Source organism: Pseudorasbora parva, chromosome 9 (assembly GCF_024679245.1).
Source record: "Pseudorasbora parva isolate DD20220531a chromosome 9, ASM2467924v1, whole genome shotgun sequence".
NCBI lineage: Eukaryota > Metazoa > Chordata > Actinopteri > Cypriniformes > Gobionidae > Pseudorasbora > Pseudorasbora parva.
The window spans coordinates 19,332,140-19,357,010 of NC_090180.1; the positions used below are offsets into that span (position 1 = coordinate 19,332,140).

The 24,871-nt window shown below is 36.8% G+C and overlaps 1 protein-coding gene across 1 annotated transcript; it reads right to left on the reverse strand.

The window, feature by feature from the left end:
* Positions 1–121: 121 nt before the first annotated feature.
* ccdc39 (coiled-coil domain 39 molecular ruler complex subunit) lies at positions 122–23,017 on the reverse strand. Its single transcript, XM_067453168.1, has 20 exons — positions 22,731–23,017; positions 22,479–22,598; positions 22,238–22,384; positions 21,489–21,647; positions 19,070–19,162; positions 18,810–18,938; positions 18,447–18,638; positions 16,836–16,939; positions 16,603–16,735; positions 14,751–14,945; positions 14,474–14,638; positions 13,311–13,448; positions 12,779–12,987; positions 11,984–12,107; positions 8,848–9,007; positions 6,960–7,066; positions 5,642–5,782; positions 1,355–1,534; positions 625–716; positions 122–454 (listed from the first exon to the last, which is right to left on the reverse strand). Exons 1-20 carry the CDS (start codon positions 22,821–22,823, stop codon positions 289–291), a joined length of 2,847 nt encoding a protein of 948 aa, XP_067309269.1. The 5' UTR covers positions 22,824–23,017; the 3' UTR covers positions 122–288.
* Between the last annotated feature and the right edge of the window lie 1,854 nt (positions 23,018–24,871).

Here is a 24,871-nt window from a genome sequence, read left to right on the forward strand (position 1 = left end):
AAGTCTTAATCATTTCAAACCTTTGACAGGTAGTATATAATCAAACTATGTTTACAGTAAAGTCTTAAGTAATAACACATTTCTAGGAAATTAAAACACTCAATGGACACAATTAACACAATGGAAAGGGTTAAAATTAAACAACCAAAGTCATTTTAAAGATAATATTGAAATTAATAAATTAAACATTGAGATAAAACTGGAATAACAAGAACGGTGGTATAATAAAAACAATTGCTTCCTGGTTGGTAGGCACACACTGTTCCACAGATTGAGCTCTGGACCTGTCTATGGGCTCTTGCACTTGCTGCTCCTGCTGCTGCTGCAGGCGCTGGGCGGCAGAGATCCCTGCGGGGACGTGACCGAGAGACCCAATCCCAGATCCACCGTCTTCACTGGGGGGGACTGGACAGATTGGCTTCTAGCACTGCTGCTGGCCGATGGATTTGAGGATCTGCTGATGCGTATGTAGGGAACATAAGATAACAATCAGGACTTTCCACATGTCATGCATATTTGTCTGGTTTAAACAGTCACACTTGACTGGCATCAAAAAGCAGCAGACGTACTTTTGGGAATATAAATGGCAATAGCTCATGGTTGAAAGCATGATTATGTGAATACCGATGGAATGAAGCAGAACTGCGGGCTGAGTTGATCTTTGAGCTCAGACGGCTGGATGGAGTGGAAGCAGGAGAGGGCAGCGACAGACCAGCCTGCAATGAGGAACATAACCATTACAGTTCATTAGTAGCTTCATTTATATGCAACAAAGCAAGTGATGATGGCTAAAATAATCACACAAGAATTCCTCTGATAATTGACACGGTAAAAATGTGAAAATACACTACCGTTCCAATGTCTGGGGTTGGTAACATTTATTAAATGTTTCTGAAAGGCTGCCTTTATTTGATCAAATATACAGTAAAAACTTTAATATTTTGACAATTATTACAATTGCAATTATTACCATTACAATTACAATATTACAATTTAAAATACATGTTTTGTATTAATATATGGAAAAGGTTGTTTATTTAAAAAATCCATCAGAAATTATTAATATATTAATTTAAAGAAACATTTCTTATTATTATCGATGTTGAAAATAGTTGTGCAGCTTCGAAACCATTATCATTCTTTAAAAAAATGGCTGACTCCATTTGAACGGTAGTGTATTTGCTTTTAACTTATCACAATAATTTCAGAAATGTATATGTCAAATTATTTGACAAGTGCAATTAACCTATCCTTGCTTGAACTTACTGCCACTTTGAATCACTTTTTTCAATATTTTCAATGACTACATGTTTCTTAAAGATTATGGTGGATAATTTTTACAGTCAACCTGTACCTGCATAAAACGTATCTGTAATGTAGATGCCAGATCAGGATTCTCCTCCATGGCTTCCAGGAGCATCTTATTAAGGCTTTTATTTAAGTCTCTGAGTTCTCGTAGCTCAATGTCACGTTCCTCAAATGTCTTCTCTTTGGTGTTCTTTGCAGACCGAATTTCCCTGGTATATTTGGCACACTGTAAGACAAGAAAAGGACGAGATCAGGAGCTTTTTAGATGGAAAATCTGTCTTATATTGGATAATCACAATAATATGGGTATAATAGGTCATTACTAGCCATATTTACATAAATCTTATAGCATTTGACATGGTAGTGAATATGACAATGTTAATATGTTTGGTCAAATTACGTTAATATGTTAATAGATCTACTCTTCTTCTGCTGCAGAGCAAGTACGGTACTTGCTACTGAAAATACACACACAACACGCTGTTGTGAGCAAATAAGACATGCTGCTGCTGTACAATATAACATATAGGAATTTCTATACAGCTCTATGCAGGTGGAGCTGGGGAAGGTGGAGGGATTCTGAAAGTGTGCAGCAAACTGCTATAACAAACACCGATCAAGTATTTGAAAGTTGAATAGCGAGCTCATTGTGCTGCTGATGCAACAGGAACCAATCAGCTGTGCCCTACAGAAAAGATGTAGGCCTCATTTGTAAAATGTGACAAGAATTGCTTAGATTTTTTATACTAATACAAATAATTTCGTTCAGTTAAAGAACTGACACTACAATTAAAAGCTGAACATGTCTGCAAAATGCAGCGTGAGCTGAACGAGAGTCGAAGCACAGACCAGCAGCAGGAGTAGGATTTAATTTATCACAAGAGTGAGTAGCTGAATAACAAGATAATGGCAGAAGATTTGGTTTTAAAGTGAAATGTAAAAGAACCTATTTAAGTGACTTTGTCATTGTACTGTTTTGTTGTTGTGTTTTTCATTAAGAATAACACCTACTATTCAAGCAACTGCCGCCGCTGAACTAGTGCTAGTTCTAAAGCAAAAGTATAATATGCATGGCCATTCATAATGGTGCGTGTCCAGTGGCTTGAAGCAAAGCAAGAGATTTCAGCTCATTCCTATGGAAGCTCAACTTCCAAAGGAATTCTTTGAAAACACTTGTTTTGCTGCGCACCGTTATGAATGGCTGTACGCAATTCATTTTCTTTTAAAAGTGCCCTAGAATGAAATATTGAATTAACCTTGCCATAGTGAAATAATAAGAGTTCAGTACATGGGCATCGCATACTGTGAGTCTCAAACACCATTGCCTCCTACTTCTTATGTAAATCTTGTGCATGAAAAAAAAACACAGAAAAATAAGTGTTTCTCAACATAACGCCATCCGTGACGCAATCACTGGGGATCATTTATATGCACGCCCCCAACATTTGCATATGTCCAAACATGTTCATTGTCAGGCTGAACTGACGGAGGCAAATCATCTGGACTGCAGGTAAACATGTGTCACACCAGGATAGCGAAAACAGCAGCTCTCATGGACACACGTCATGCTCCCGGCTGTGCAGGAGACATGAGGATTTTTCTACCCTTCTCACAGATAAAAAATGTCAACAGTCATGGTTGATGTTTATAATCGGATACCACAATAATTTAATTCAAAATCCTTCGTTTGCTCAGCCCATTTCAAGCAAGCTTCGCTCAGCGTCTTAAACTGAAGAAAGTGGCAATTACCATAAAAACTGTATTCCTGCAAGCAGTTTCTGATTAAACTGAAAGTTTCTTAGAGAGACCGCATTGTCTAGATGACGCAAGATGCTAGTACAGTAACAATAGGAAACACCAAGTACCATACACAACTAAATAGTGTGTCTAATGACAATGGGTAATATTATTTTGTATTACAAAATACAACCGTAGATACGTTGCTTACAGATCGTTCACTCGATCCTTCTAACAAACATCACCTTTTCCACCATATAGGTTAAAACGATAGTCATTTGACAAGGCTATTCATTTTGTAAAAATATATATTTATATTTTTGAGAAATTAAGGAGGGGGGGGGGGGGGGGGGGGGGGTTGAGGTGAAATGCTGTTTCATGCATACTGAGCTTTTTACACTGTTAAAGACTTGGATTCCCTTCCTAAACACAGACAAAATTTCAAAAACTAAGTTGGACGTTTGATAGAGTATTTCTGTGTCAAAAATACTCCTTCCGGTTTCTCACAAGTTTCAGAGAGTTTTTTTCGAGTATGGGTCCGCTTGACGTCGACAGAGCGGAATGTCCTTGTATGGGCGGTACGGCCTCTTCTCTCGAAAGGGTGCGCGCGCGTGACTAGATGCACACTGCCCATAAACACTGCTCTCAGGTGCAGCAGATCCACTCGTTCGTGCAACAAGTCTGTCCCACCGCGCTCCACTTTATTCCTATGGGTGACATCAAGCGACTTCAACGCTTCAGCACAGCATTCCGGGAAGGCAGCGCTGCATTTGAACCGATTTGAGCGCAGAAATGACGGGAAGCGTCACAACATACGCTTCAGTCGTGTTGCAAAAGTGGATCTCCACGGTCACTGCTGTAACAGGACATCACGGAATCAACAGTTACCAAAGAAGTGTGTTTTTGACGGAGCGGTCCAAACGATAAAGGCTCGCGGTCGTGCTTTGGAAATAGGCGGTGAGTAAAACTGCTTCAAATATCTTTGTTGGCTATCGTCGCATAAGTAAACATAAGTAAACAACACGATCGTGTATAACGTTAGTTAATTTATCAATGGAGCATGCGATCTATGGTGTGTGTTTAAATACATTTGTTTAGCTGACAACTATAGGTGTCAGTTTGTTTATTGGAAAACCACCCAAACATAAACCTAGCGTTCTCACAAAGCATGCTTCATCATTCAAATGCGCTAACGGTTTTTATTGTCAGCTAATTGTTGTTCTATGTATAACGTTACACTAGTCTGACGTGCAAAACTGTTTTGCTTGTTACTGCTAAGGTTTAGTCGCATACATTAGTCCATAAACCGAATCATGTCCTCATAAACTGCGAGTAAACCCACACAAATGTTGACAGGCCACTAAATACAGTACATACCACAGAACGGACGTAATGCTGTTGTTGCTTCTCCTGTTCAATCTATAGGTACTCAAGATTGACATGAGGGAGTGTTTCACCCACCTTTAAGTATGATGTTTTTGCATGCTTGTATTTCAGAGTACATCACAGTCACTGCGTAGCCTACATTGTGACTAACGTTATATAAACATGCAATATTGTTGACGGAAAAAGACGCGTCTAAAATTACTGGTTTTGGTTTTGTCTGAGGGGAAGGAAGAGCGTTCTTGCTTGCGGTTGCCAAATTTCAGTAATTTAAAATCCCCCAATCAGAGCTTTTCTGTGAAAAGAACACATATACTATAAAGTGTTTTACCTAAACATGTATAATCTGGCAACCATATGCACGCAAGCTCTCTCTCGTGCGCGGATGATCTAAAAACACCAATAAAAAAAGTAGGCTGCATTTTAGCAATCTCCATTTGAGATGTTCTGCTTAAAGTGTCATTCAGTCAGTCTGTGTTCTGTCAGGACGGTCAGGACTCACAAGCCACTTTACTGAACAAATTAACTGCTGTGTGCTGTTTCCGCAAAAGTCTCCGCAACAGCAATCGATTGAAGCGCTTGTCTGTGCGTGAGCCACCAATACTGAAAACATTGGCCCGAGCACTCTGCATGACTTCAAAAACCCATTCCAGCGCCACATTGCCTTTTATTTAACTCTACCAAATCAACTAGAGATGCTTAATTTGTATGTGATACAACATTTCAAGCTGCAAGAAAAGTCACTATCTATTTCCCTCCATCACAGCTGCTGTTACTCCGACAATCTGCAAAACAAGCTACTACTTCTTCTGCTTTTGTCTTGATACTGTAGGTTACACCATCCACATGCCCGTGAACACAGCCTACTTGCGGTCTGCATGTGTAATTGCAAATTGACATGGACAACAAAAAGTACAACAAGTCTAAATAAAAACCGACACGTAACTTGCGGCGTAGAGGATACGACGTTAGTCCGACACAGAAGTATAAATCAGCCTTTAGTTGTCACACTGTATGGAGTAAATTTTTATAATGAAACCTTGCCTTTGAAGCTTCCATTGAAGCTGATCTGAAGCATTCTGTATTGTAAATGCTAAAGGTGACTTGACTATTATAAACTTAATTGCTAAAGAAAAGTCATTCTGTAATGTAAGATGAATCTCAAAAGATAAAGCTGGATAATTGTAGAGTAATGTGAGGGCGTATGCCGGACCTGTTTGACGGCTCTATTGAGTTTCTCCTCCTGAGAGAGGATGTCTTTGTTGAGAGAGATCACTTGAGCTTGGGTCCTCTCAATGCTCTCATTGTGAACGGCTTCCTCTTGAAGAAGACCCTCCAATGTCCCGGACATGCTCTGAAATGTAAAAAAATACACATTTTATTTAACATTACTGAATCAAGTTGACATAGCTAATTAATGTTTTCACTTTTTACAGAGCAGGTTAACAGAAACTTGGCCTGTTGTAAATTATGTTTTTCAAACATTGTTTATAACTCTTTGTTACCTAGTGACATAAATATTAAAGTGAATGTACACATTTGAATTATAGGATATACAAACACTCCGTATTTTCAGTTCTGGTAAAACTTCACAGAAACCCTTTTCACAAGGTTTGTGTTACACAATACACATATTATTACACATCACTGTGATTAATTACTATAACAAGAACTATGTGTAACTATAGCTTCAGTAAATAATGACACGCCAACCTGCAGGAAAATCTAACGTTGCTGGTCACCAGCATGCTGATATCAACATGGGATCATGGTTACTGGTGCTGGACCAGGACAGCAGCTCAGTTTTTGCTTGAGAACAGCATGACTATGCTGCTCCATAGCTAGACTAGGCAAGCACTAAACCAGTATTATTCAGCAGGGCAAGTACATGTAGTTAATAAGAATTAGTTTGTAATTATTTATGTAAGTACAGAGAACCATGAACAGTGTAAAAGAAAGTGTGAGTCACTACAATATACAGTTTAAATGTTAATATTAATTAATTAGGCATCATGAACTAACAATGAACCCAATTAACATATTTTATCAATCTATTTAATATTTATATTTTATTAATCTATTCAAATTATTAATTATTATTATTCTTCTGCCAGCATGTTGTTCTTTCCTAGCTAGTAATGGGCTTTGTAAACTTAATATGGCCACCCTGTTACACATTGCATTGCAAAAAATGACAAATGTCCTATACCACGTGAAATATTTGGTTAGGATTATTAGGTTTTATTAGGTTTTACTTGAGCTTGACCAGTTGATTTTCTAGACCTATTAAGATCAAAATCCACCAAAATAACAACAAGAATGACCCAATTATAATAAAAACAAAACAATATATTTTTTAAATAAAACATGTTCATTGTCAGTTCATGATAGCTAATAGAATAAAGACTAATGTTAGGAATAACATTTCTGTATCATGAGAGATTATATATTTATATTTATTATATATTTATATTCATTTAGTTTTTGTTTGCATTGTCTGGACAAATGTTTACGGCAGCACATTTATTTACTTCAACATCCTCCTGCAGTTCTCGGATTTGCCGTTTCTTAAATTTGTATTTGTCCTCGGCTGCTCGTCTCTGCTCCTCCAGCTTAAGTTTCTCCTGGTGTGCGGGACCTACAGCGAGATGGTGCACTACTCAGATCATAACAAAATCCTGTTCGATTACAATATAAACCCTGCAACATTCCAGATATTGTTTACATGCCAGATGAAATCTGTACAGTATCAAGGTATGTAGGTATGGCTCAAAATTAATATATTTAATCTGATAACATGTACATAAGTAACATACAATGGTGGCCAAAATTGTTGGTACCCCTGGTAAATATGATCAAATATGACTGTAAAAAATAAATCTGCATTGTTTATCCATTTTATGTTTTATTAAAAAAATTCTAACCTTTAATTAAAGTAAAAGAATTGAAAATGGGGGGTAAATCAAAATCACATTATGAAATAAATGCTTTTCTCCAAAATATGTTGGCCACAATTGTTGGCACCCTTTTATTAAATACTTTTTGCAACCTCCTTTTCCCAACCTTTCCCTTTTCCCAAGCTCTGAGTCTACTTCTATAATGCCTGATGAGTTTGGAGAACACCTGACAAAAGATCAGAGACCGTTCCTCATTATTGAATCTCTCTCCATTTTATCTTTTGGTTTTTGCTAGAATCCATGATACCCTGTCTCTGAACAAGATGTCCAGGACCTCCAGCAAAAAACAAATAAATAAAAAATAGGCCCACAAAATTAACGATCCAGTGGTATTTTAGCTGTGGGCATGGTGTACTTTTTATCCCTGTTTGCACTAAACCCTGTGAAATAAATCTGGTAGATTTGCTCCCAAAAAGCTCTTTTTGTAGTTTCATCTGACCACAAAACCAGGTCCCTTTTGAAGTTCCAGTTGTGTATATGTAACTGAATATGCTGGAGTTTGTTTCCAGATGAGCGAGGAGGATTTTGGTGGTGATGAAGGGGTTATTAGAATTTTTTTTAGGCTTTCTGACCCTAAGACTCAACTAATCTCTGCGATTCTCCATCTGTGATCCTTGGAGAATCTTTGTGCACTCAAACGTTCCTCCACACCATGCATTAGGACAAAATACACACATTTCCTCTTTCAGGCCGATTTGTAACATCTTTAGTTGATTGGAGCTTATTAATTATTGCCCTGATGGTGGAAATGGGAATATTCAATGCTTTAGCTATTGAAAATACAGCCACTTTCTATTTTATGATGCTCAAAAAACTTTTGCTGCACATCAGAACTATATTCTGTGGTTTTACTTATTGTAATAATGATTAAGGGAATTTGACTTTTGTGCTTCCTTATATTTATACTCCTGTGAAACAAGACATCATAGCTGGACAATTTCATGTTCCTTGTCACCCTGTTGTGCTAAAAAAATGTAAATATTAATGTAAATATAAATAAAAAATTCTAGCTGTACAAACAATTTTGGCCAACATGTTTTGGAGAAAAGTATTTATTGTATAATGTGATTTAACTCCTTTTTTCAATTATTTAACTTCAATGAAAGGTTGGATTTTTGCAAAAAAAAAATAATAAAAGATCAAAAGGATAAATAATGCAGATACATTTTTTTACAGCCATATTTTATCATAGTTACCAGGGGTACCAACAATTTTGCAGGGGTACCACTGTACATTAATGTCAGTGATGCTTGTGCATAGTTACAGCTGTTATCTTCATACTTCAGGAAACCAAACAAACAGGCCACTTTAAAATTAGAACCGCATAACAATGCATTCTGGGAATGTGGTGACATTAGTGATGAAGAATGTTTTAAAAAGCTGGCAATGAGTTAAGTGTTTGAGTTTGACTCAGAAACACTTGTTTTGGAATAAACTATGAATTTAATATACAAATACTCACTGGATTCCGTGACTTTGGTCAGGCCTTTGCGGTAGGTTGTATTGCAGTTGTTGACAACTTGCAGGGTGTTCTCCAAAGCGTGGATCTCTTTCTCAGTCTTGCGGATTTTGGCATCCAAATCATCTCCCTGACGCTGGAGTTCTTCTTTCTCTTGAGCTGCCTTTCGGAAAAAGTCCAGAATTTATTAGATATTGTGACATATATGGAGTTGTAATTTCTGGAATCTGTAATTCTGCTTCACAGAAACTTAGTCTGGAGTTAGGAATGCTTTGAATGTAAGCATTGTATGTACCCAAGCTGTACTTTTGAAAGAAATATCACCAAAGCTGCATTTATTTAATCAACAATATACCGATAATATCGATAATATTTTTAGACGAAAAAATACAAACAGAGGTTGCAAAGCAAGTTTTGTTGCATGAACAAAGGCACTCATCATGCGTTCGAGGCCTCCTGGGATTTTTGTATTTATGAGATGAGAAGTTGTGTTTACAACATCTCGTGCGTTCAAGTCTCTTTGTTCGGAGTAAGATGACGGTGTACCTTATTTGAATGAATTTCATGAATATACAGCAAAGTTTGTTAACTCTGCTTATAGAAAATTAAGAACAAAGAATGTGCATCAGTTTTTAATCTTTTAAGTTTTTAAAGCCACTGTAAACTGTATCATTATATATATTAGACTAATTGTTATATTACAATGCTTGCTTACTTTTTTGTAAATGACAAAGCCTGACAGTGTCACTGCTAAAAACCTGTTATATTCAACTACAGCCGTTGCATCAATTGATTCTGCCATGTTTCTCACTGACACGCCTCCAACTCGTACAGATCGGGGCTTAAAGAAAATCCTGAACCTGGTATTTATGACTTAGTAGTGGCGTTATGTGCGTTCAACTCGTGAATATACGATTTATACGACATGATTTGAACACACCATCACTCTCGGAGTGACACGCTAACAGCCAATCATGTACAGTGTCTTGCGAAAGTATTCGCCCCCCTTGAACTTTGCGACCTTTTGCCACATTTCAGGCTTCAAACATAAAGATATAAAACTGTATTTTTTTGTGAAGAATCAACAACAAGTGGGACACAATCATGAAGTGGAATGAAATTTATTGGATATTTCAAACTTTTTTAACAAATCAAAAACTGAAAAATTAGGCGTGCAAAATTATTCGGCCCCTTTACTTTCAGTGCAGCAAACTCTCTCCAGAAGTTCAGTGAGGATCTCTGAATGATCCAATGTTGACCTAAATGACTAATGATGATAAATAGAATCCACCTGTGTGTAATCAAGTCTCCGTATAAATGCACCTGCACTGTGATAGTCTCAGAGGGCCGTTTAAAGCGCAGAGAGCATCATAAAGAACAAGTAACACACCAGGCAGGTCCGAGATACTGTTGTGGAGAAGTTTTAAGCCGGATTTGGATACAAAAAGATTTCCCAAGCTTTAAACATCCCAAAGAGCAATATGCAAGCGATAATATTGAAATGGAAGGAGTATCAGACCACTGCAAATCTACCAAGACCTGGCCGTCCCTCTAAACTTTCAGCTCATACAAGGAGAAGACTGATCAGAGATGCAGCCAAGAGGCCCATGATCACTCTGGATGAGCTGCAGAGATCTACAGCTGAGGTGGGAGACTCTGTCCATAGGACAACAATCAGTCGTATACTGCACAATTCTGGCCTTTATGGAAGAGTGGCAAGAAGAAAGCCATTTCTTAAAGATACCCATAAAAAGTGTCGTTTAAAGTTTGCCACAAGCCAGCTGGGAGACACAACAAACATGTGGAAGAAGGTGCTCTGGTCAGATGAAACCAAAATTGAACTTTTTGGCAACAATGCAAAAGGTTAAAAAAGGTAAAAGCAACCCAGCTCATCACCCTGAACACACCATCCCCACTGTCAAACATGGTGGTGGCAGCATCACGGTTTGGGCCTGCTTTTCTTCAGCAGGAACAGGGAAGATGGTTAAAATTGATGGGAAGATGGATGGAGCCAAATACTGGACCATTCTGGAAGAAAACCTGATGGAGTCTGCAAAAGACCTGAGACTGGGACGGAGATTTGTCTTCCAACAAGACAATGATCCAAAACATAAAGCAAAATCTACAATGGAATGGTTCAAAAATAAACATATCCAGGTGTTAGAATGGCCAAGTCAAAGTCCAGACCTGAATCCAATCAGGAATCTGTGGAAAGAACAGAAAACTGCTGTTCACAAACGCTCTCCATCCAACCTCACTGAGCTTGAGCTGTTCTGCAAGGAGAAATTGGCAAAAATTTCAGTCTCTCGATGTGCAAAACTGATAGAGACATACCCCAAGCGACTTACAGCTGTATCTTATCGCAGCAAAAGGTGCGCTACAAAGTATTAACTTAAGGGGGCCGAATAATTTTGCACGCCCAATTTTTCAGTTTTTGATTTATTAAAAAAGTTTGAAATATCCAATAAATTTCGTTTCTACTTAATGAATGTGTCCCACTTGTCGTTGATTCTTCACAAAAAATTACAGTTTTATATCTTTATGTTTGAAGCCTGAAATGTGGCAAAAGGTCGCAAAGTTCAAGGGGGCCGAATACTTTCGCAAGGCACTGTAACAGTATCAAGTTTGGAGGAAAACAAGTCAGCTTGCCAGTATGGCAGTTTTTTGGATATTATAAGTCTGACCGTAGTCAGTCCAATGTCGTCTGCAAATTATGCAAGACCGTCGTCCCCACCAAGACTGATAATACCACAAACTTGTTTTACCACCTTAGGCCTTGTTTATACTTTCGTCTGACTCCGCTGCATGAGCCTCTGCTGACTGCGCACGTGCCTCGTCCGTTTGGCCTTTATACTCGATGCACTCCTGTTCTCAAACTTTTGACTGGTAGTGTACATTCCTTTATAAAAAAAAAAATCTAAAATCTTATTGACTCCTAACTTTTAAAGGGTAGTGTACTGGTTGTTTTATGAAATAACACTACATAAAAATAAAGCATTAAAGAGTGTCCTTTATTTTTCAAAAAGAGGAATATCCTTCATTTAGCATGACATCACATGTTTCTGATTGCTGATAAAGACTGTTTTGGAAAAGTCTTGGAAAATAATCAATGTTATTAAAATTAGTGGTATGTTACTACCTTTATGATGAAGTAAGCCTGGGATTTATCCTCCTCTCCCTCTGGTGCAGCCATGGAAACAGTTAGGATCTCATACCTCTTCCTCATCTTGTCGATTTTGAACATTCTCTCATTCACCGCAGTACTGTGGTCATTTGTCAAAACCGACGGAGTGCAGAAAAATGCTGAATCATATACTGTATATCAGTGCAGATCTATCTTCTGTTGTCTTAAACATAGTAATTTTTGTAGCAAACAAATGACACAATCACAATCTGAATTTTAAAACTAATAATGAACTTATCATATTATTTGTTTAATTTAATATTTATATATGTATAAATGTATCTTCTAAGCCACACTAAATAATGAAATCATATAGATTTACCAATGGCTTTCCCTGCAAAAAAATGCTCTTTTTGTCTTGTTTCCAGTCTAAATATCTAAAAAATCTTTATTCAAGATGCTTTTACTATATAAATAAAAAGACAAGATATTTTTTCTTGTTTTCTGGAAAATAAAATCAAAATGAAGTGAGTTTTTGCTCTAAACAAGCTAAATTATCTGCCAGTGGGGTAAGAAAAATTATTTTGTCTCTGTCCCAAAAATATTAATTTCCTCAGCCCATTGGCAGATAATTTAGCCTGTTTTAAGCAATAATTCACTTTATTTTAATTATATTTTCCAGAAAACAAGAAAAAATATCTAATGTCATATTACTTATCTAGCAAAAGCATCTTGATTTAAGAATGTGAGATTCTGGACTAGAAACAAAACAAAAATACTAAAAAAGAAAGGCATTTTTGCAGTGTTTACCTTAGCCCTTGTCTCTCCTGTTCGGTGAGCTTGACCTGTTTAATGAGCATCTCTCGGTGCACACGTATCTCCTCTTCTCTCTCTTTCATGGCTGCTTGCAGTTGCAGACGTCTCTTCTCCAGAGACAGCACTCCATCTGCTCTGTCATACAACAGGCCTCTTAGTCGCTGCACCTCCATCTTCAGGAGACCCTTATCCACCATGCTGTCCTAATGGAAGGAGACAACATCCACACGAGTGCAACAGAAAAAATGAGTTATGTTTTCTACCATTGTTTACTGCTGATATTTTATACAATTCTTTGATAGATTAAGTCATCCAAATAGATCAATAATACATTTAAATTTTGATCAGTTGTGCTGATAGCAAGTGCTGATGGTAGGGGGAAAATTGTTGAATAGAAATTCCATTAAATGCGTAAAATAAGAAATATTTAATAAACAAACAGAATGTGTGGATATTTATCAACATTGAGTATTTGAATTTAGTGAAATTCTGTGGTTTATCAGTGATGGACAATCAAGTTAGTGACCTGTTTTTTGAGCCTGAGTTTTTTCTGGTCTTTCTCAGAGGTGTCGATGAAGAGTTCCAGCTCCTGGATCTTGGAGGTCAGATCTCTCTTCTCTGCTTCGCTCTTCTCTGTGTCTTTCCTAATGCAGCGGATATCATCCTGAGAGTATGCATAAAATATATATTTTTTAAAACATTCATGCACAGGTCCAAAAACAGGTCATGTTCCACCCCAAAATCAAAGAATTTTGTAGAATTTCTATGCTACCGTTCAAATGTTTTTGGTTGGTTAGATTTTTGGAATTTTAGGTTTTTGGAATAAGTCTCTTATGCTCAACAAGGATGCATTTTCTTATTGTTCAAAACAACAACATTTATTTGAAATATAAATCTTTTGTAACACTACACAGCCAAAAAATGCTCTTCTTGTTTAGGCTTTTCTCTTGTTTCCAGTCCAAATACCTAAAAATTCTTAAATAAAAGATTAATTTACTAGATAGGTAAAATGACATAAGATTTTTTTTATTTTTTTTCTGGGGAAAAAAAATCAAAATGAAGTGAGTTTTTCCTTTAAACAAGCAATTTTTTCACTTATCTAGTAAATGGATCTTGATTTAAGAATATTTAGATATTTAGACTAGAAACAAGACAAAAATACTAAGTAAGAAGAGCTTTTTTGCAGAGTATAAATGTCTTTGCTGTCACTTTTGTCACTGAAATAAAAACAGTCACTGAAAAAAAAACATACTGTAGCAAGTCTAGAGGTTGTTTATGTTATATTATTGTTTAGAGATGTGTGTTCTAGGTGCATGTATGTTCTTTGATGTGTTATGTGTTCTAGGTGGTGTTCTGGGTGGTTGCAAAAGGTTCTGGGTGGTTACAATACTGACCCCAAAGAACTTAAAAATATAACCTATAACCATATACTTGATATAGTCTGGCTATGAGTAACCCCCTTCCATGAATTTGGTTACATGTTTTTTTTTTGGTCAAAATATCTTGTGAAATGTATGATATTCATGTAAGCAGGGTAGGTATGTAGGTAGGTAGGTAGATAGGACCTCTACAGTTTCATGACTGAACTAGATATTTATTGATATGTCACCTGTCAATTAGACTTGTGTGCCTACTGAAAACAGCTGTTCTCTAAGAAATCAATCTCACAACAAAGACACAAACTCTCACCTGGAGTTTCTTTAGTTGTGTGTTGAGAGTAGCAGTCGTCCTCTTCTTCTCCTCTAGAGCTTCAGCCAGATCAGAGGCCTTCTTCTCCAGAGCTTCCTTCTCCTCTGTGTTCACCTTCCCCTGCAAGTGTAAAGCCTTCCTCTCCAGCATCTGGATCTGAAAGTCCTAGACCAAACAAAAAAATCTGTCGGCTTCTAAGAAACAACCATCCTGCTTGTGCACTGACAAATTTAACTAGATGATTACTATTTTATGACGGAGACTCAGATTATCTTGCCTGGTTGGAGACGATCATCTGCTGTTTGAGAAAGTTCTGGTCCAGTTTGCTGAGTCTGCTCTCCAGGTTGGATAGAGCGGCCTGGGTGGAGCAGATTTCAGCTGTGATGTTCTTCTCCTTTTCACGCAGCCCTTGCAGCTCCTGACTCTTCCTAAACATGAGTTCTCTCTGCCGGAGTAGTTGAGCATCGATCTCCTAAACACACATCGAAAGACATGCATGAATGCTTTATTAATCCAAATACAGACACATTATAATAACTTTCTTTCATTAACAATCACAAATAGGCTTAATAATATTGGTAATAATAATAATTTGTTACATTTTATATAGCACTTTTCTAGGCACTCAAAGCACTTTGCATATAAGGGGGGAATCTCCTCCACCACCACTGTGCAGAATCCACCTGGATGATGCAACGGCATCCATATTGCAGCAGAATTTCCACCACACACTCTTATTGGTGGAGAGGAGACAGATTGATGAAGCCAATCGTGCATATTTTCAGAGAAAAGTTTAACTCCAAGTCTTCCAAAGTTGCGGTCAAAGCTCATTCAAAAGACCGCCGTTCGCCAGCTTCTGTGTTTACTAGTAGCACTCAGCCATCATTATGTTAAGCCCCGCCCACCGACTCTATACACGATGTGATTGGCCTAACCAGAGTTTGGTTACAGCTCAGAAGTGTATTGAGAGTTGCTAGACGACACTCGCGGCAAATTAGATTTGCTGCCGCTACATTTACATTTAACACTCATTTTAAGTTATTTTAAAAACATTAATAATTTAATAGCACTGTTAAATGTAATCTTTAGTAATTCTCTAAATGAAAATCCATTTTCCATACTGTGCATTATAATCAGTGTTGGGTAAGTTACTCTAAAAAAGTAATTAATTTCTAGTTACTAATTACATCTTCAATAGTGTAATTAGATAACTGTACAAATTACTCCCTCCAAAAAGTATTGAATTACTTATTACTAATTACTTTTTAATTACTTTCTAAATCCTATATTTACCTCGAGTTAAGCAATTCAAGGTTAGACATAAAACGGCTCTTTTAATTCATTCAAATACATAATATAAAACTACATAAATTATTCTTATTAACTGTCCAAATTATTACAAATGTGTGAAGGATACATAAAAACATACATTTTAAAGTTAGACATTAACTGTTGATGTGAAGTCCACTATTGAATTATGTATAATTATATTTAGTATTTAGTTCAATTACATCAGAAGTAACTGTAAATAATTTACAGAAAAAATAAGAGTAATCCCTTACTTTATTTTATCAAGGGAAAAGTAATTCAATTACAGTAACTAATTACTTAGTAACTAATTACACCCAACACTGATTATAATGTTGTAATGCCTAAATTAATTTTAGTTTTTGTTTTATTTAATTACTGAAGAAATAGTACATTATTTTAATATCTGGAATTTAAAACTCCTAAAGAGGGATACTACTGCCAACTAAAACTATTAAAAGAACAGTTGTATTCATTAAAATAAAGGTGAAATTAAATATAAACATGGGCTGAAATACTTAAACTAAACAAAGTTTAAGCTGATACACTAAAATTATTTACGGTAAATAAAAAAAATAAAAATAAAATAAAACCTAAATATTTTAAAAATTATAGAAATTACAAAAGCACAAAAATGACAAAAAAATGTAATACAAAATATAAATAATACTAAAATAATACTTCTGTAGACTGTAGAATAAGATAATTGCCGAGAGACAATATGGCATCCAGCCCCCTCTAGCGAAACAAAAAAGAGACTGATTGCCATATTGGCAGTGAATTGCTATGAAGTCAAAAAGCGATAAAAGAGTCAAACTCACTTTGATGCTCTGTTCCTGTTCTTTGCGCAGTTGCTCCATCTGTGCTGCTTGCTCTTCACCATCCAGCACCGCCTCCATTGTCACTAGCAGCTTCTCCTTCAGAGCAGCATTATGCAGCTTCACCTCTTCAACCCTGCAACAAAACAACGGTATATTTTACTACAGTGAATGCTATTTGCCATTTGAATTCGCAATAAAACTGAGCAGTCGTCTAAGAAAAGAGAAATCATTACTTTGCTGTTTTGTCTTGAATGTTCTTCTTCATGCTGGTTAACTGAGATCTGGTGGTCTCCATATCTGTGGCTGTTCGGTCTAAAGTTCCCTTCAGAACCTCCACCTGAGAGCAAAACACCACATTTGATTAGTTTAGCCAAATTCATGTATTTATTTGCATTTGATGAACAAGAAAAAATCACTACCCTTGCAAAGATATACCATGGAAGCAGTGCTTTGTAAGAAAAATATCTATATTTAAAACTTTATAAAGTAAAATATCTAGCTTTCGCCAGACCACCTGCTCAATTCAACTTAAAAAGTATAGGAAAAAAGTATAATGGACGCGACGTACAACTAGAACAACTAATGGCAAGAGGCATTACATTTTCTCCATAAGTTGAATACAGAAGGCGGTCTGGCGGAGCTAGATATTTTACTTTAAAAAGTTTTAGATATTAATATTTTTCTTACAAAACCCCATCGATTCGCTTCAAACCGGAGCTGTGTGGAGTACATTTATGATGGATGTATGCACTTTTTTGAGCTTCAAACTCACAGGCCCTGTCACTACCATTATAAAGCTTGGAAGAGTCAGGATATTTATTAATATAACTCTGTGTTCATCAGAAAGAAGAAAGTCAAAGACACCTAGGATGGCTTGAGGGTAAAATTTCATTTTAAAGTGAAATAATCCTTTAAGGGCATCCATTGTTCACAAAAATATTTAAAGCCCCCCTAAATATACTTAAAAAAAAAAAGAAAAAAAAAAAAAAAGCAAATACTATGAAATATCTTGCTGTTTTAGCTTATTGTAATGTTTGTTTTAAATATTTTAAAGGAGTCATTAATTGGCAAATCAGCTTTCCCTTGAGCTTTTGATATATAAAAGGTCATGCTGATATAAGAATATCATGTAAGTTTCAGAGCTAAAAACTTTCCTTGTTAGTTAAAGAAAAGCTTTTATAGACACCAGGCTCAGGAAACGAGAGAACTCAGCACCCAGCGTCTGGCAACAGCATCTCAGAACCCGGGGCTATGTCTGTGTGTACGGTTTACGGGTATATCCACCGATCGAGCGGTCCAAGTAATGCAAAAATAACATTCCAATCGTGGGTGGATGAGAGATAAATAACTGTGTTTGTTTGATAAAGATGTTTTGTAGGTGATTCAGGTTGCCATTTCTCCACTTTCAAAACAATCCCTCCCTCATAAACTTACAGGGGAGCTGAAGTTCTTTAAATATGCAAATCTTATCCAATCCTAGCCGTGGGCGTTTACTCCAGAGTCTTCAGTGTGGCACACCCATACTTACTCATTATGATGTTTTTGAGTGTAAAAACCATGTGAAAATCCTAAGTTGACCTCAGAGAACAGTATAAAAAATACAAAATGGCAGTTCATGACACTTTTAAGTTCTAAAACAGTAAAGCCCCCATGGAAGTTTGTTGATGGCCTTGGCACCTATGTTGAGAACCACTGCACTAGATCCTTGTCACTTAACAGTGGATTGTAACAATTGATGCACCTTTCATCATGGTGGACTGATCCGTCTCTGGGTCACAGGCTTGAGAATAGAGATGTGAAGAAACATGAGTCACCCCAATGTTGGGAAGCCGCTGTGAACTCACCTCATCCTGCAGACGCCTGTGGTTCCTCTCCTCTTCCTGAAGCTGCTGTCTGAGTCGAAGCGCCTGACGTTCAGCTGTGCCTATATTCCTCTCCAGCTCTTTATTGTTCTCGATCTCACGCTCCATGAAGACCTTCCTCTCCTTGATCAAATCATTCTTCTCTCTTATCACTTGGTTCACCTCTGCTTGCAACTAGAAAATTAGAGATTTCTAATCAAAGAATTACAATTCAAATTATATGATAGATATATACGTAGATAGTTATTTTATTTACAAAAATTGCAATGTATGTCTGCATCTACAGAAACCCTGTGAATTTAAAGAAGTCTTATAAGTATTAAAAGTGTGCCATCTTCAGGTTACCATGGCACACTGCTGTATCTCCTGGTCTCTTTTCTTCATTTGCTCAATGGTGTTCTCCCACTGGTTGATCATCTCTTGCCTCTCAATGTGAGCCTGACGAAAGCTCTCGGCTGTCTTGTCCAAAGCAATCTGGATCCCAAAATACAAGTGCATTTGCTAAGACCAAAGCCTTAGAATGATGGCAAGCTCAATGCTTATGATGTCTTAAAATGTCCTCTGACAACTGAGAAATGTGAGGGAAACAGAAAAACATCCATCACCTGTGCTGTAACTGACTCAGTGATTTCACTGTTCAAGCTCTTTCTCTTCTGGTTGGCTTCAAGAGTCAACTTCTCGATGTTCATTGTCAGCTCCTGAATCAAAAGACAGCAGATATTATCGCAGCCCAGGCATGGCAGTTATGTTGCCATACTCTTTACTATGGCATATACATACAACATAAATTAATATTATTCAAATTAGTTAAAGGGTTAGTTGTCAAACTGTCGCGTGATCGCGTGTCAAACTGTCAAACTGCTGACATCACGTGACATTGGCGATCCGAATCATGAATCAATCCGCTGATTCATGACCGTTTGAATCTTTATTTGAGGTTTGAAAACAAACGCGGAAGAGAAGACAATGCTGAATAAAGTCGTAGTTTTGGTTATTTTTGGACCAAAATGTATTTTCGATGCTTCAAGAGATTCTATTTAACTAACTGATGTCACATATGGACTACTTTGATGATGTTTGTATTCCCTTTCGGGACATGGACAGTATAGTGTGCATACACTTTGATACACTCTCGGACTAAATATAAAATATCTTAAACTGTGTTTCGAAGATGAGGTCTTACGGGTGTGGAACAACATTAGGGTGAGTCATTAATCACATCAATTTCAGTTTTTGGAGAAATAACCCTTTAAATGGCATTAACTAGGTCAGCTGGAACCGGAAACACTTCCCATACCACCTGATGCACTCGTTACATTATAAGAAGAATGTCATCTACGTTAATGTTAGTCTCTCTGTTTATCCCGAGGTTTACTGCAGTCGGTCGGATCCGGGCCATATCCAGACCACATGGTGGACCTGCGCCTGGACATGACCAACGCACCCCTGAAGTGTCTGCAGAGAGCTTGTCAATTAATCTCCCCCCTGTAAATGCCGCATCGACGCGACATCCTCATTAAACCCGTCTCCGACATAACAACTCCAATCTTTCAAATAATCTTACGAATATCTATTGCTCTAATATGACTTCTGAACTGTAAGGTTGCCAGAATAATAATCATACACTGTTTGTTAGTTGGCCAGGAGAGAACTGGGACCCCGACTGAGCCTGGTTTCTCCCAAGGCTTTTTTCTCTATTCTGGCTCTGAAGGAGATTTGGTTCCTTGCCACTGTCGCCTTTGGCTTTTGGCTTGCTCAGTTGGGGACACCTAAATTTCAACTATATTACTGATCTGCCCACATTGACACAATATGATAAATGAAATTCGCTGGATAACATCACTGATTTCTCCAGAGCAGCTGTACAGGCGAATCAAATTCAGTTGCATTATTTTCCTGTTAACACTGTGAGGCTGCTTTGACACAATTGGCATTGTAAAAAGCGCTATATAAATAAAGGTGACTTGACATAATGTTTTCTCTTTTAAAATCTAAGCGAGTGTAAATGTCAGCTTTATCATATACGTACAAGAATTGAAGCCTGCCATGCAAAACAAGAGCTTATATAATGCAGGTCAGTCTGTCTGCTATATTCCAACCATTATTTCTGATCAGAGGCATGTGTAAATATTTTAAGTTTATTCCATGCGACAACCTTCCCCAGTTTCTGTTGAAGCGGCAATACAGAAGTGATTTAAACTGAAATTCATCGACTGGCCACTAGGGACAGGTCCAAGAAGGGAGCAGAATCTTATTGAGCCCCATGTTAAAATTCCCAACCAGTTTACACCCAGGTAGAAATTGTAGTTTTGGTCTATACTGCTAATTTTGCCCTTCATGACAACTGTGAGCGGGGTGTTTTTTTTGTATAACTCATTCGTTTACGTGGTTACTTTTGAGTGACAGGTGGATAGCCATTTATCCGCTGTCTTTTAGTCATTGCTATTTGTCCATTTTCTGTTATCCCGGCGGATCCCAATATTCCTTATTGGAATCCTATGGGTGACATTACAGACACAACGTCCATATTTTTTTACAGTATGGTTTATACGTACATTTAGGCTTTAACTACGTTTAATGGTGCAACACAAAAATATTTAGTAGTGAGTAAGTTGTAACTTAGTGCCCATTTACGTCAAAACTAGGCTAAGTTGTAACTTACGCACTGCTGGTGCCACCGGCCCATGGACCTTTGCAGGTTCTCAAACGTCAGTCAACTGCGGTAGTACTTGTGAGATTCACCCAGGCACTTTGTGTAACTTTTAAGTCTCACTGTTTTTGGTTTAACAGTTGAGTGTTGCAAATGCAGATTCAACTCTTGAAAATGTTATTAAACAAATGATTGAAGTGAATATATCAGTGACACTTGTGCAAGCCAACATTTACATTTTTCTCATGACAACCCAAGTATTGTTTTCCATCAGGCTTACAAAGTGACCTTACAGGCTTAAGGTCACTTTGTTAGCCAGGCTTACAGGCTTACAACTCAAACAGCCGATCCTGCCGCTGTTACTACAAACTCACTCGAATCCTGCTCTCATCTTGCTTGGCGTACTTGATGATGGCCATGGTGTCTTCATCCTTGTGCGCTGATTCCTGCAGCCAGGCCTCCAGGGTCTGCTGATCCCAGTTCAGCTGACTCTTCAGATCCTCAAGCTTCTGAGTGGCTTTAAAGATGCTGTTCTGTACACGTGATTGAAAGAATTACATTATGATTATGTTCCTTTGTAATAAAATGCAACGTTCAGTTTTTGACAAATATGCATTTATTTGAGCGATACAGTATAAACAGTAATAATCGTTTTCTTTTTAATATATTTAAAATGTATTTAATAGCTGTAATGTTAAAGCTGACTCAGCATCATTACTCCAGTCTTCAGTCACATGATCCTTTAGATTTAGAAAACATTTTCATATGCTGATTGACTGCTCACGAAACATTTCTTATCATCAATGTTGAAAACAGTTAATATTTTAGTGGAAAAAAGTGATACATTTTTCTTTAACACTGATGAACAGGAAGTTCAAAAGAACATACTTTTGTTTTAAATAGTCTGTCACGTTTGAAGAATTTAATGGGTGCTTGCTGGATATCAGTATTACTTTGTTTTACTGACCCCAGACTATTGAACTGTATAGTGTGCGTATGTTTGTATACATTTGTAGTTTGTGAGACACCAATGAAAGATGGTTTCTTTATATTGCTTTGACACTGTTTATGCATGAGCACAGGTCACATGACATGGATGAAGGGTGTGAGTCAGCTGTGCAACCTCTTGTGCATTCTTCTTCTCATTCAGTGTTTTCAGCTGATTCTCCAGCTCAGTGATCTCCTGCTTCAAGCGGCCTGTCTCTCGCTCTGCCAGCGCTCTGAAATGCTCCTCGGATTCAGTCTCCTTCTCTCTGGCTTTGCACAAAGCCTGGACACATGCAAAAAATCCCACTCAAACATTACACATCCAGTCTTACTGTTCAAAACAAGCAAATACAATTACAGTAACAGTTACCTCATACCTGAGTGTGAGAAAGCTCTTGTTTCAGATTTTTGAGATGTTCAGTCAAAGCATTTATAACATCTTTGTATTTATTCAGTTTGTTCTCAAGATTTAATTGCTCCTTTTGCTTCCTTTGAAGCTGTAGAGAAGAGAAAAATGGAGAAAATTACATTTAGGTATATACACACACACATACACACCCCTCCTAAAAAACAGATAACGTTAGTTATTCAGCTAATGTCAATTGGAAGTAGTCAAACTTCACACTCACCTCCTCTTCTAATGCTTTATTCTCTGCATTAGCTACAGGTAGAGCGAAACCCGCGTCCCAACCAACTTCAGCTAAAAACAGAGCGTTAGACATTTTGCTCTGTTTCAGAGACGTTCAGGTGCAAAACACAAACGGCTCGACAAGATTACCAGACGTTTACAAACGCCGTGGTTTATCGTTGTGTTTTCAACATTCGTTTCATAGCAACGACGCTAACATGTGCCGTATTTAACCTACAGGTGGCGCCAAACGCTCCTGTATCGAAAAGAAATACAGAGGTTTTTTTTTTAATTCTAAATTTGTGCTATATCAGGTTTAGTTTTGAAAGCTTATTTCCGCCACGGAACAAAACTAATTAAAGAGATAATTGTGACTTTTCATCTATAAACATCTATATAAAATATATAAACTCGAAATTGCGAGGAATTGGGTCATTCTGGGATTCGGTGCCTTTTGAGTCCCCACTCCACAGTAAAGATCATGATACTGCCTTAAAATGTATAACAATATCACTTTTAAAACAGTAAAAAATAAAACCATTTGAACTCTAAGCGTAAATTGAAAAAATAAAATAATGTTGAAACATTTTACAGCATTTTGAACCACCACATATCACAATTCCCAATGTCCCCATGTGTATCTAATTTTCATGATAAATACAGCACTTACTATAAATCATTTTTCGATTTTTTTTATATTGTTGGGTATGCTATATGATTCTCTCTAATGTATCAATTATTTTAACAATTAAGGGTTTTCGATTGTTCTTCAATGTTGTCCACACTGCTATTTTATTTTATTCTGTCTATATTATAACGTTCCCTTTAAATGAAAGATGAAAAAATTAAATAACATCATATCATAAAGCAATCACAACTTCTTTGGAGGTAAAAACACCTTGGGAAAGTGAGTAAAATACTTTATTTTTGCTGTCTTTTTTTTTTTTAACCAATTTTATCTTTCAGATTTGATGTGGTCAACCTTAGTAGTCTATGTCCCCCGTTAAGAAAAATGGATACATTTTTTAAATTACACATTTTAAAGACCATGCATATCTTTATTAGAAACCTTCATTCTTTTTTGCTCAGACATGGTGCAGTGGCAGACTGTATGTCCGAATTTCCACTCTGTTAGTGTCCACCCTGTTATAGGCTATCTGAAGAGTAGTGCATTTAAAGTTCGTTGGAAATGTTTTACATATTGTCTCCCATCTAAATCCAGTTAAAGTTATATAGTTATACTTGTCCACCCTGTTAAACATTTAATAAAATCATTAAAAAACATACTAATAATTTAGTGACAATAAACATTTACTAGAGTATCAGTAATAGAGCAGCCTACTTTAAAATGTAAACAAAATTGCCTTTTCTGTATCTGTCTCTAACAAGGGTGGTCATTTTTGATCTTCTTTTTAACAAATGATTACATTTATTTACCTGATCATTCACATTTTATGATGGCCAAAGGGCACCATGAATTGGATTATAAAGTCAGAATTCTGAGGATTTAAAGTTTATAGCCTCTATATTTCTTAGAGAGAAAATAATAATAATTGCGAAACAGTCGCAATTATCTTTAAAAAAAAACGTTTATTATTATTTTGTGGTGGAAACAAGTTTCCATATTAAGAGCACTTATAATGAAATATCAAAACAGACACTAATTTAAATCCAGAAATCAGGGTGAGTAAATAGTTTCCAAAACTCAAGTCATTCCAACCCAAGCCTGCAGCACTCCTGTTAAAAACTGAAGCCAAAACGATCACTTAATGTTAATACTGCCTCTCATTCTTTATGTGTTCCTTTTATGCATGCATGCTATTTGCTCCCCTGGCTCCAAAGTGTATGTTGGTTTGTTGTTCAAGCATAATAATAATTAAAAAATAATTTACGGTCCATGTTCCAACCCAGTTTAGGCTTTCTTTCTTATAAATGAAAGGAATATATTTCAAGCAATGCCTTTTTTTAAACAAAACAATGAAAGTCAGTTTGGTTACCGACATTCTTCCAAATATTTTGTTTTAGGGTCAGTGAAAAACCCACAAGAATCACACAGGTTTTGAACAACATGAGGGTGAGTGAATGATGAAGAAAGTTAGATTTTTGTGAGAAAATATTTTCTGACAACCACACAGAAATAAA

Bases quoted from the DNA above. Each gene is read 5' to 3' on its own strand.
- ccdc39 (XM_067453168.1), bottom strand. From the start codon at position 22,823: ATGTCTAACGCTCTGTTTTTAGCTGAAGTTGGTTGGGACGCGGGTTTC. The intron at 18,639-18,809 runs GTAACCTGAAGA...CTAATTTTCTAG, and splicing joins AGATACAGCAGTGTGCCATG to TTGCAAGCAGAGGTGAACCA. The intron at 7,067-8,847 runs GTGAGTATTTGT...ATCTCGCTGTAG, and splicing joins GACCAAAGTCACGGAATCCA to GTCCCGCACACCAGGAGAAA.